Source organism: Wallemia ichthyophaga, assembly GCF_000400465.1.
Source record: "Wallemia ichthyophaga EXF-994 unplaced genomic scaffold scaffold2, whole genome shotgun sequence".
Classification (NCBI taxonomy): Eukaryota; Fungi; Basidiomycota; class Wallemiomycetes; order Wallemiales; family Wallemiaceae; genus Wallemia; species Wallemia ichthyophaga.
In genome coordinates this window covers 524,831-537,715 of record NW_008806275.1, presented here as the reverse complement: position 1 = coordinate 537,715, position 12,885 = coordinate 524,831, and the positions used below count along the sequence as shown (strand labels likewise).

At 45.9% G+C, this 12,885-nt stretch overlaps 5 protein-coding genes across 5 annotated transcripts; 3 read left to right on the top strand and 2 right to left on the bottom strand.

Annotated features, from left to right (window-relative positions):
- Positions 1-47: 47 nt before the first annotated feature.
- On the top strand, positions 48-1,922 carry J056_002222 (tRNA (guanine(37)-N1)-methyltransferase; the record flags this gene model as incomplete). Its single annotated transcript, XM_009268086.1, has 4 exons — positions 48-243; positions 296-541; positions 921-1,825; positions 1,881-1,922. 4 exons carry the CDS (start codon positions 48-50, stop codon positions 1,920-1,922), a joined length of 1,389 nt encoding a protein of 462 aa, XP_009266361.1.
- A 696-nt stretch (positions 1,923-2,618) lies between these two features.
- On the top strand, positions 2,619-4,364 carry J056_002221 (Glucose-6-phosphate isomerase; the record flags this gene model as incomplete). Its single annotated transcript, XM_009268085.1, has 3 exons — positions 2,619-2,631; positions 2,684-3,729; positions 3,780-4,364. The coding sequence occupies 3 exons, from the start codon at positions 2,619-2,621 to the stop codon at positions 4,362-4,364; spliced, it is 1,644 nt and encodes a 547-aa protein (XP_009266360.1).
- A 47-nt stretch (positions 4,365-4,411) lies between these two features.
- Positions 4,412-6,865, bottom strand: J056_002220 (uncharacterized protein; the record flags this gene model as incomplete). The annotated part of the gene is made up of 2 exons (XM_009268084.1): positions 4,412-6,287; positions 6,336-6,865. 2 exons carry the CDS (start codon positions 6,863-6,865, stop codon positions 4,412-4,414), a joined length of 2,406 nt encoding a protein of 801 aa, XP_009266359.1.
- A 218-nt stretch (positions 6,866-7,083) lies between these two features.
- On the top strand, positions 7,084-7,728 carry J056_002219 (uncharacterized protein; the record flags this gene model as incomplete). The annotated part of the gene is made up of 1 exon (XM_009268083.1): positions 7,084-7,728. One exon carries the CDS (start codon positions 7,084-7,086, stop codon positions 7,726-7,728), a length of 645 nt encoding a protein of 214 aa, XP_009266358.1.
- Positions 7,729-8,744: 1,016 nt separating this feature from the next.
- Positions 8,745-12,415, bottom strand: J056_002218 (DNA repair protein rev1; the record flags this gene model as incomplete). Its single annotated transcript, XM_009268082.1, has 2 exons — positions 8,745-12,230; positions 12,284-12,415. 2 exons carry the CDS (start codon positions 12,413-12,415, stop codon positions 8,745-8,747), a joined length of 3,618 nt encoding a protein of 1,205 aa, XP_009266357.1.
- Between the last annotated feature and the right edge of the window lie 470 nt (positions 12,416-12,885).

Genomic DNA, 12,885 nt, shown 5'->3' with positions numbered 1-12,885 from the left:
TTCTCAACCAAACTTCTTGCTCTCCACGACGAGGAATTAAAGTGAAAATGCTGAGAAATTTATCGTTAAAGAGTACCAGGCAATTCAGCGGTGTTAGATGTCAATCAACACTCCCTTCACTTACAAATCTAAACGCCAGCTGGAACACCTTGTCCACTGAAGAGAAGCAAGCGGTTTACACTGGAATCGTTGAAAGGCAGAAATTGAACTGGAATGAATTGAGTTTGGAGGAGAAGAGAGCTGGTGCGTTGGCCTATTTATCACACGCACACTCCCATTTCTCATCCAATCACAGCATACTTCATTTCATTTGGCTCACATGGGCCTCGTAAAGCACTCGTCGAGGAAGGTGGTAATACAAAGGTATTTGTTGGTGTTGTAGCATCTTTGGCTGCAACCGCTGCACTTTACTTCGGAATAAGATCATTCGCAGCACCACCACCTCAAACAATGTCAAAGGAATGGCAAGAAGCTTCCACAGAGTACATGAGAGAACAAAATTCAAACCCTATCTCTGGTGTTTCCTCTGAAGGCTACAAAGGTAAGGGAATGATTCAATAGAAATTTTGTAATCTTCTCTTGAAAACACACAACAATGAGTTATAAATACAAGTTTACTAGTAAAATTCAACTTTTGTCTATTAAAATCCAAGCAAACAAGACTAAAGACTTTTTATCTAACAAGCACTTGAAATCTTTCCTTATCGATAAATATAAGCTGCCAAATGTTGTCACTTTAAATGAAACTGAGAGACTTATTATTCTAAACACAAATGAAAATTTAGACTTACCCGACTATCTTGTTGACTGGATTGCTAATACCAAATCAACTATACAACATCATACACTTGATTTGTCGTATGATAATTACAACGCTGATTACATTTTCACTCAGTTATTACCTCATCATCTTATAAAAGATGGAACTCCTTCTGGTTTTACTCAGACTGGTCATCTGGCTCATTTTAATCTGAAACCTGAGTTTAATACATACAAACATCTCATTGGTCAAGTCATTCTAGACAAGAATCAAAACATTGACACAGTAGTTAACAAGTTGGATACTATTGATAACCAATTCAGAGTTTTCCCTATGGAGCTTTTAGCTGGTGCTCCTAACTATATAGTCACCACAAAAGAATCTGATTCAGTTTTCACCTTTGACTTCTCAAAAGTTTATTGGAATTCAAGGCTCTCAACTGAGCACTCACGTATAATTAACCTCTTCAAACCTTTTCAAGTTGTCGCTGATGTTATGGCTGGCGTTGGCCCTTTCGCTATCCCTTCTGGTAGAAATTCTACACGGTTCTTAGCAAATGATCTCAATCCTGATAGTTTTCACTGGCTTAAACATAATATCAAGCAAAATAAAGTTGACTCATTTGTTAGACCGTCTAATTTGGATGGAAGGGAGTTCATAAAATCTGCACACAAATCTCTCAAATCCAATCCATTCCCTGAAACAACACCAATACTCACCCAAAAACAACAAAAGGAGCTAAAGAGATCGGTTACTCAATTCCCAACTCATCCTCCACAAGATTACATTGATCACTACGTGATGAACTTACCTGCAACCGCAATAGAATTCTTAGATGCTTTTAAGCCGACATACACTGAAATTCAGCAACAAAACAAACACAACCAGCAAGCACTCTCACTGACACGGCCAATGGTACATGTTCACTGCTTTTCGAAGGCTGAAGATAAGCAACTTGCGACTGCGGAAATATGTGAGAGAGCAACAAATGCACTAGATCACCCTATCACACCTGATATCGATGATTACAACTTACATCACGTTAGATCTGTAGCTCCGAATAAGGTGGGTTGATAAACAGATCGATTGGGTGATAAATGCTAACCTAATTTTACTGCAGGAAATGTACTGTCTCAGCTTCCGCATTCCGCAATTCGTCTAAATCACGTCATAAGAATCACAAGTTTGTACAGTCATGCATCATCTATAACTAACTGAGCTAACTTTCAATCGCTCCCATCACTTATAAGCCCATGTAAGACATTTTCTCATCACTTAATCTCTACAATTTAATGCTACCACTGCTAGCACTACTAATGAGAGGGAAATTTGTACAAGGATGAGTTGAATACATGGAAGAATGTTGGATTTGAATTTGATGAAAGGGAAAGTGCTACATATACTCAGAGCTCATTCTAATGACCCCACTTAGCCCGGACATAGAATCATCGACGTTGATTCCTCGGGAAGTGCGACCGATCCGAAGGAAGTGGACGGGTTGGAAAGGTGCCGAAATATGTAAGAGTTAAGAAACACGGGAGATACGGGAGATGCACCGAAGATAAAACGCTATCCATCACAACCGGTTGGGACAGCTGTGAAAAAGGATGTAAACATAAGAATACCCAAATAGCCACAGGATCAAATAAACATAAACCAATCTCGGAATTCTGCTAGTCTTACTAAGGCGGCTGACCAAGATGAGCAAAACACTCGGGGCAGGAAGCGTTATAGGGAATAGTGCATGTATATCCATGTAGCTGTATCTGTACAAATATATACCATTATAAAGAATAAATAACAATTTTCACTTACACGCACCGCTGATGCAATCGAATGTTTATCCCAAACACTCATCATGCCTGCAACTGGTGAGCTAGACTGTGAACTGCGCCAAGTATGCGTCTGACATAGCTTTCTCAGCTCACGCTTCCTGGAACAAACTCCAACAACTCTACGAATCCAACAAGGATTCGCTCACACTCGAGCAGCTATTCGCTAAAGACCCACAGAGATTCGAGAAGCTGTCAACTGAATTCAAGGGAAAGTATACAGATGCTAATGTATTCCTTGACTACTCCAAGAACCTCGTAAACGAAGACATACTCAACGCACTTTTCAGTCTCGTTAAGGAGGCAAATGTTGAGAAGCTGCGCGATGAAATGTACTCTGGCGAGCACATTAACACCTCAGAAGGCAGAGCTGTCCTCCACACCGCTTTACGTAACGTTTCTGGTGAACTCAACCAACAAGAAGAAGGTGTGGCTGATGTGCCAAAGGTTTTGCAACACATGAAGGAATTCTCAAACGCCATCAGAGACGAATCTTGGAAGGGTTACACTGGAAAACCAATCAAGAATGTCGTCAATATTGGTATTGGTGGTTCTGATCTTGGTCCTGTTATGGTTACAGAGGCTTTGAAGCACTACGTCAAGCGTGATATTGCTTTCCACTTTGTGTCCAACATTGACGGCACCCACATTGCTGAAGTCTTGAAAGCGTGTGACCCTGAAAACACCCTCTTCATCGTCGCTTCTAAGACTTTCACTACGCAAGAAACCATCACTAACGCTACCACTTCACGCGATTGGTTCTTGGAGTCCGCAAAGGATAAGAAGCACGTTGCTAAGCATTTCGTTGCTCTCTCCACTAACACCAAAGCCGTCACTGAGTTTGGTATAGATGAGAAGAACATGTTCCAATTCTGGGACTGGGTTGGTGGTCGTTACTCGCTTTGGTCAGCTATCGGTCTTTCTATTGCTATCGCAATTGGTTATGAAAATTTCCACCAGCTTCTCGGTGGTGCACACGATATCGATTTACATTTCAAGAACACTCCAATCGAGCAAAATCTGCCAGTACTTATGGCTGTGTTGGGTATCTGGTACAACGACTTTTACGGTGCACAAACACACGCTATATTACCATACGACCAATATATGCACAAATTCGCTGACTATTTCCAACAAGTAAGTGTGGTAATGGTTGGCGAGATTGTTTTACTAAACAAGTTAAACAGGGTGACATGGAATCAAACGGTAAATATATCACCAAGGGTGGTCAGCACGTTGACTACCAAACTGGTCCAATAATCTGGGGTCAAGCGGGTACTAATGGTCAACACGCATTCTACCAACTGATCCACCAAGGTACGAAGCTTATCCCATGTGATTTCATCTTCCCAGTTGAGACTCACAACCCAATTGGCGACCATCACCGTATTCTCCTCTCCAACGCACTCGCTCAACCTGAAGCGTTGGCGTTTGGTAAGGATGAAGAGCAAGTAAAGAAGGAGTTGGGTGCACAAGCATCCAATGAAACACTCGTCAAATCAAAGGTATTCCCTGGTAACAAGCCAACTAACACTATAGTGTGTCAGAAAATAACACCAGCCACACTTGGTGCACTGATTGCACTCTACGAACACAAGATATTCGTACAGGGTGCAATCTGGGATATCAATTCATTTGACCAAATGGGCGTTGAGCTCGGTAAGGTTCTTGCAAAGTCTATCCTCCCAAAGCTGCATGGCGAGGGTGACACAAAAGATCTTAGCTCTTCAACTGCAGGTCTTGTCAACTATTTCCTCTCTCACGCCAAGTGATTCTTTATTTAATGTTGAATATTTTTAGAAATACAATTTGTCTACTTTTACCTGATGAATTTTGTTATTATGTTTGAGAGTATGTCGATGAAAGATTGTGATACGGACCTGATAGGTGGGTTTGGGCGTGTTGGAGAGGGCGACTCAGTGACTGTGATAAATTTGTCGCGCCTGTTGGAAAGGTCGTACGACCAGTACACTTTATCATGTACGATTTCATACGATCCCTCTGACACTTGAATGAGAGGGTTAGTAAAGAAGAAGCGAGGAATGAAGAGTTGAGTGGAGTAGTTCGGTTGGGGTGTGTTGTTTGAATTGTTTGCATCACTACTATCACTAACATCGTTTGCATCGCTAATATCACTGTCATCACTTGCATCCTTCTCATCACGCCCACAACCCACTCTGGCTTCAAACCTGCGCTGTGAAATTGAATAGTGCATCGATCGGGGCACACCGACAGTGTACTGCAAGTAAGGGCGAATGAAGGATTCTGGAGCCCTGCAACCGTCTAAACAATCCGTGTTGGCCGTGACAGAGGCGGAGGATGAGGAGGAATCCGCGTTAGAGTTGGAGTTCGAGTTGGAATTAGTCTCAACGAGGGGAATGAGTGCGGAGGTGTCATCATGAGGGTGATTGATACCCACTTTATGGTTATTACCCGTGTTACGACTGCTAGCTGCATTACGACCCACGTCATCTAAACTCCACACACTTAAATCCTCCCCATTCCATCCGTCACCCCATTCGTGAGTGTTTGATGAGACGTAAGACCAGAGGGTGTAACTGAGGCAATTAGTATCATCGCAAGCGCCTAGCGAGACATCCATCGCCTTGCTCTGGTGGGAATAATCGTATAGCCAATCGTGCGAGCGTACGCCAGGGGCACTGCGCGGTTTAGTGCTCTTCATATCGAACGGAATCCCAATTTCGCCGATCATAGTGGGGTAGGTGTACGTGGACATGGCCGCGACATCCTCCTTGAGCGTACCCAACTGCCGCGCGAATGAGCGACGGATAGCGCGCTCGCCGAGCTTGAGAGCGAAGAGAACAGAGGCATATACACCGCGAAGCAACCCCACTGAATCTGCATTGAAGCAGTGCCAGTCTTTGGTCATCAGCGTCAGCCCATCGTAGTAGTGGTGCGAGAGCACCGCGCGGCGCTGCAGCATGCCCTCGTCGAAGTAGCACGGTGGCTCAAATACGGGTGGAGCTATCCAGAGAATGGCACGGGGGTGGGCAGAGCGAATACACTCTGCCCACTTGTGCATAAACTCCTTCCAAAATGTATCGACGAAAAGCGTGGAAGTGGTGTGTGAAGATGTGGGTGCAAAGTAGTGCGGTTGGAGGATCCGTCCTGTGCCACTGCCGTTGCCACTACTAACACCACCATCATCACCATCATCACCATCATCCCATACACCATGCTGCGCCCATATACACCTGCCTAATTGCCATTCGGGGTGGCGCGTCCAACCCCATCTACTCTTGCCACCTGGCTCATCAGCTTCACTCAACCACGCCGTCACACCGTCCGGTCTCACAGTTACGTCGTGTCTTCGCTTCGGACCCAAGCTAGAGAAATCCCAGTCTTGGATAGTTGTAGTGTGACCCATGCCCAAAAGAAAAGCCTGGTATGGGGTGGGGCAGGTGCCAAGCTTGACCTTTTGCTCAGGATGGAGATGGCCGATATGGGCGTATCCGATGAGCCCATTCGAGGGCTCGTTCATAGAGTCCCAGCCGAGAACACACGAGTCTTCTAAATCACCGGCGTTGTGTATTGCCTTGGCTAGGTGGTGGTATGCGTTAAAGTAGTGTGTCTGGAGGTAGTCTTGTATGTTGACGCCATCAATTATGCAGCGAGGAGCATAAGTTTTGCCAGCGAAAAAAAGGGTGAAAATGGTATAAGCAGCGAGTCTATAGCTGGAGTGTGGATGTCAGAGGGAGTGTATAGGCTTATGCCAAACCCACTAATTAGTCGCCCAAATCATATCAGGGAAGTCGTGTGCACCGTCCATCCACTCATTGTGGATGAGAGCAGCATTGGTAGAAGTGAAATGACGTGGTTGCATACCACAAGCGTGTATAGTCCATATCGGAGCGCCAGAACCGCCAACAAAGCGACTCCAAATGTCTTGATGAGGGTCTAGGTATACGTAAAAGCCGTAACTTTTGAGAGTACGGAGTGTGTGGATAGTGTGTGAAATGAAATTCTCGTCGTAGATACCAGGGCCAGCGTGTTCTAAAGATTCCCAAGTGATTACGTAACGAATGCAGTTGTATCCAAAGGATTTCAGGCGATTTGAGTGCGAATTGAGGGAGTGAGCAGGGAACGGGCGTTGAGTGTAGGATACAGAGCCATTTTCAGCATTCTCATAAAAGCCATCAGATAGCTGCGTCGGTTGATCATTCGGTATCTTTGAATCAGCGAGATTTACACCGCGGAGAAGAACAGATCTATTGTAAGTATCGGTGAATTGGCCATTCTTAGTATCCAACATAAAAATGAAAATGAAAATTAGATGGAATTTGGTGGTTGTGGTTTAAGCAGCGTTGGCTTTGGTTCAATACGCGAGTCATGTGGGTTAAAGAAGTAAATGATAAACTGAAAATTAATTAGGTTCCCAGGTCCACGTTCACCACCAAAGATAAGGATGACTTTGGCTCATTCAAATCACCCTTTCCACCGGCTGTAAAAGCACATACACCACGCAGTGATATGTCGACTACCTCGAATATATTCCAGCCACCAGAGCCATACAGCTACACTCCCATAGATCTCAACCACCCTCAACCTAATTACGCTGTCCCCGCGCCCCCTGCCGGTCTACACCCTCAACAGGCTCACCTTCGACAAACCCATAGAATGCCTATTAGGGGCTCTTTCCATATTGCAACTGGTGCTGCCTTCCACACTGCTGAAAATGACACGGAAGCTGCCCTTCAAGGTCCTTCTGCCAGATTTGAAACCAATGATGGCTATGTAGACGTTAGAGTTTGGGTTTCCGGGGGCTCTGGTATCGCCACCGTCGAAGCTTCCTCCAAATCTGGTAGAGTAAAGGTTGAAGTCGTTGACTGTCCCTCCAGACTCCCCTTACGCCTTCAAGCAAAGTCAAAGAAAGGCCCCGTTCAAGTCCTCCTTCCCCCTTGTTTCTCCGGTCTCCTCATCGCAGACGCTCAAACTATCAATCTTAGTGAGGGCGCGCAGAATAGAGCAACCCAGGTCGTTGGGTTCGCTAACAGATTCCTTATCGCTGGCTTAGATGGCTCTACTAGAGGTGGCTCTGAGGTTAAAATTGACGCACTCAACGCAGACGCTAAAATAGCGTTTGCAAGGGAGAACCTTCACATTACACCCACGTAATTCGTTTTCCTTCTTTCAGCGGGACCTTTATCCACCATACTTGGAAATATCTTACATGGAAATATTAGAAATTTAGAAATCCGGAAACCTGGAGATCTATCTATCGACAATGGACTTTATCTCTCAAGCACTATCTCACTCTAATTTGTATTAGGCAAATTGATTCCCCTTATAAACAAGGTGTTATAAGAGATCTTTACTTTTTTTGTGTTCTTTATTCCTTTATATTATTGAGAGCACCTACCCGCCTCTCTTCAAAGATTCCAATCTTCACATATGCCAAAGTGCGAATAAGCTTGAGGTTGTGCTTTAGGTTTGCAATTAACGACGATGCTAGAAAGGTGTGCCTAAGTCTTCAACACGTGCTAAGAAAGCATTGATCCAGTTTTACACAATCGTAGGCCATCTGTTTCACTTTTTGTGACTCACTTTCTAACTTTAAATTTGCATAGATATGTTTTAACAAGACAGAGTGTGAGATATGAGTTGCATGTAAATACTTGTGTAATACACTTGCACAGCTACAAATGGGATATTGAAGTCGTGTGCTGTTATTTTTCTTAGACACTCCATTTTAACTCAGTCCAGACACCGACGACAAGTCACTCATTTAAAAAGTAGAGCGCCACTACATTTCTTACAATTATGGCGACAAAGCGATTGCGGATTACGAGCACGTGCTGAAAGAGCGCAAGTCGCAGTCTTTCGACACCTCCATTGCGGAGAGTACCAATACGTTTGACACCTCATCCAGTTCCTCCTCCCGCTTCTCCAAACCTCCTACTAACTTATTCGATGTTATGGATGACATGCCTGATTGTTCCGACACCTTGTTTGATTGGAATAAGCTGTTTGGTGGGAGCTAATTTGGTTGATTGTCCAAGTGAATAGCAAGACATATCACTTCCTATTTCTTTCATTAACGTCAATATGAATACTAATACATGCTAAACGCTACACTATCTTTACATGCTAACTACTTATACAAATTATACAATCATTCCTACCACCTCACTTCACTTCACACTCAGCCGACATCCCCACTTGGACATGACAATCTCATCTACGCACTGCTTGACGTCGTCAAAGGCGTGTTGCCATAGAGAGTCCACTGCCACTGCATCTACTTCCGAGCCATAAACCCACTCAGCCTGCTTCCGCTTCCACATCTTCAGCAGCACGCGCGTCTTGGCCATCCCCTCCGTATCCTCTGTCAACGATTTCTGCATGTACAGCTTTATCCTATCTACGTCACGCGCAAGCGGGCCCTGAGTGTGGAACGTGTCCAGCCACTGCTCTACCACGCTCACTATGTCCCCCATATCAACCCTGTGCATCAGTACTGCAGCTTTTGAGCGCTGAGCTTTCATATTAGATTTGTGTGTTATGGTTGGTTGTTCTGTATGGGTGTTATGCGTCTTTTCCATTCTCTGCTTCTTTCTCTGTTTCTCCTGATCTCGCTTTTCTTGCTCCTCTCGCCCCCTTCCCTCCCCACGCTCCTCTCTCATCTCCTCAAACAGGTTGCGCCGTACACTCGGCGGCAGCTCACGCCACACCGCGCCGTCTATCTGGCTGTTAGGTGCGATGAGGGAGGGTGAAGGAAGGGTATCTGAGGCGATGCTAGTGGTTTGCTCCTTCTGCTTCTGCTTCTCTTTTTCCTGCTCTTTTCGCTCCCCCAAAATTTCCTTGCGGATGGTTGACGGCAACGCACGCCACACCTCTGCATCCGCCTGCGTCGGTTTGAGGTGCACGGAGGGTGTGAGAAGGGGGGTGTGCGATGAGTGCTGTGTGTGCGCGGTGCGGTCGGATGACGGTGTGGAAGTTGAGTATGAGTTTGAAGCTGCTTCTCCTTCTCCTTCCACCCCTGCTTCCGGCGACACATGCACCCGTACACGCTTGTTCGTCGCGCGCGATAGTGCTTGGCGGTCACTGAGGACTTCGTTGCGGATAGACGACGGCAGCGCGCGCCAGACGCTCGGATCGGCTTGCGAAGGCAACATGTATACCGATGACGTGGGTGTGGGCATGAGATTGTTGTAATTGCTAAGGTCACTGTTGTGGTGAATGTGTTTGTCACTACCAACGCGGCGGTGTTGCTCAAGATCAGGATCAGGATCAAGACTAGGATGATTCACTGACACAGCTTGAGCCATATCATCATCGTCATCACCACTGTCACTCCTGCCTACATCTGTTTGTGCTTTCTCCTTCCCTTGCTCCATTTCCATTTTCTTCTCTCTTTTCTTCTTTTTCTCTTGCGCTAACGCCTTCTCCTTTTCCCCTTTTTCCCCCTTCTCACCCCTCTTAAAAGGAACCTTGAAGGGCGTGCGTAGGGCATTTTGCACCCGTGCACGCTCGTCTAGGACCTCCTTGCGGATACTGCGCGGGATAGCCTTCCAAACAGTGCGATCAGCCTGAGTCGGCATTGTAGTTGTGCTATTTATGCTATCGTCGGATGTGGATGTGAATGTGGAGGAGGGAATATGTCGAGAGTGCGGAGTGTGTGATGTGTGTGGCGTGTGCAATTTTGGTACTTGCAATTGGCCCAGGTTATCTGAGCTCGATTCATCCACGTCACTCGATATATCTATCACGTCACTAGCAGCGTTAGTTTTCGTGCTGGCGCTGCTGCTGGTGGAGCTGGTGCTAGGTTGTGCGATTGCCGAGCTCCTATGTGAAGGTTTCTTGAAAAAGCTCTCAATCCCTTCTTTCCCTTTTCCTTTCTCCGTCTCCTTGTCTTTATTTCTTTCAATTACAATTTCCTTTTTACGACTAGCATCATCCACACCATCGTGGAACAATTTACCCACTTGAAAGCCGACACCTCTGAGTTCTCGGACGTCTATGGCAAGGGAAGAGAAGATATGCCAAGCGCACTGAGCGATGATGGCAGGATCATCAGTACAGTCCGCATTCCCCTTCCCGCTCCGACCCGCACCCACATCTGCCTTGTTACCAGAAGCGAGAGGAGCGCTCCTACTGAGATTATCGACAACACCATGACCGAGAAACTTAGCAGGTTCCTTAGGGGCGTCCTTACTGCGCACCATGAGCTTAACTGTCAACTGTCCGCCTCTGCACTTGTTTGCTTTAAGTCGTCTACCCAGCTCATTAGCGAGGTTAGTGAAAAATCGCCGCGTTTCATCCACACCCTCGAACCGGATCCCGTAATTCACTTCAGCGCTGACGGACTGTCTTTTATGGTTGTGTGTCTCATTCGCCAGTTTTAGAGGGCGGGTATCTATTCCATGTGCATAGTTCCAGATCATTTCACCTTTCTTCTGCCCAAGCACCCGCTGGACATCCCCCAAGCGCACTCGTGCAAGCAGATCACCGATAGTTTCTGCGTTGAGCGCCTGCAGCTTGCGCGCTGTCTCGCCACCGACCCCAGGCAGGGCATCGAAGGGGAGAGGAGCAAGGAAATTGGTGGCAAGATGGTCATGCAGATGGAAAATACCGTTAGGTTTAGCTTGTCTTGTGGCGAGCTTCGCGAGGAGAATACTGCTCCCGATACCGACGCTGGCCGTGCACCGTGTCAGGGACTGTATCTCTGCGCGTATTTTGATAGCTACGGAGTGGGCGGTGGGTAAATGTGAAGGCGCAATCCCGCTCCCATTTTCTCTCCCGCCCTCAACCACCTTCACCTCCATCTCCAGCAGCGCCTCGTCCACAGACACCGCCTCGACACGCGCACAGTTGCGCAAGAGGATCGTGTATAACTGCACCGTAATGGCATTGTAGAGCGTGAAGTCGTAGGGAAGGGTGATGAGCGTGGGACATAGTGCCAGAGCAGTCGACTTTACCATCCCGTTGCGCACGCCACGCTCACGCGCTTTGTAGTTGACGCTGGCTAGTTCGGAAGTGGAGGCGTGGGAGGAAGAGGAGGAGTGGGATATCGCTACAGGAGACTCGCGCAGATGAGAGTGCTTTGGGAGAGAGAGAGAGGCTGAAACGAAGAAGGAGTCCATGTCTACGTGGAAGATTGTGCGAGATTGGTGGGTGTCGTGTGTGTGTTGTGTACCCTGATCACCTTCCGCTTGCACTGTTTCACCACCCTCATCGACACTGCGCTGCGCACACCCCACCAGCTCCTTCAAAGAAGCCTTACCCGAGCTTAGAAAGTGTAGGCGTGAGTTTGAGTAATACGATTCAAGAAAGCTATCAGATTGAGCCGTGTTTTGCTGTCTCCACTGTTCAGATTGCAGTAAGGATTCAGTGTGTTTGTTGGGAGAGTTGTTAGTGAAAATTTTCCTCTGAGAGTGGTCAGAGATTAGCATGTAATTTTGCCACGGGAGGAGAGATCTGTGAGAGAGAGAGTCTAGCAGCCACTTTGGGGTACAACATTTGATGTTTTTAAATTGAATAATTTTCCTGGGAGTGAGATTGTTTGAGATGATGTGAGTGACGTCTGATTTGTTGTTGAGATAGTGGAGATAGACGCCGCCATTTTCGATGATAATTCTGCGTAGTTGGGAGAGAGAAGGGTTGGTATATCCGTTAACCTGGGGTTGAGTGGGTGAGATGGTGGAGATGAAGAGATAGCACGGCAACTGACATGCAACTTCAAGCCAGAAAAGAGATTTGATTTGACAGTGAAATCCTTGTCATTTTGATTATTTAATTTCGATTGTTTATTAGATAAATAAGTAGAAATATCACCGTAGTTTATAGCGCCATACTCGGACATTAACTGTTGATAGTAAACAACCAAGAAGGATCCACCAATGAGATTAGAGATATTAAAACACCTCCCCCACCTATCAAATCACTTGAATCTATTTACGATATCATTCATTGGATGTAGTTTAGTGGAGTGGATGGGTGGATGGGTGTTTAAACCGATTGAGGGTATTTATAACAAGGAAAAGAAGCAATTCAATTGTCATTTAGTGGCATTGTTGCATTCAATATTGGTTATAGCACCTTGTTTATACTTATATCACCTAGAACCACTCGATAGATATCAAATATTCAGTTACAACTCGTTGGTTGGTCAATTACATGCGGTTTCAATGGGATATTTCTTATGGGACAGTATAACATCAATACAGCTACACGATATACCCTTCACTCTCCATGGATTAGCGTGTTTCTCAATGATGTTACTATCATTCCAACCTTTCTTAATGAACTTTGGTTACAAATTCCTTTTATTCG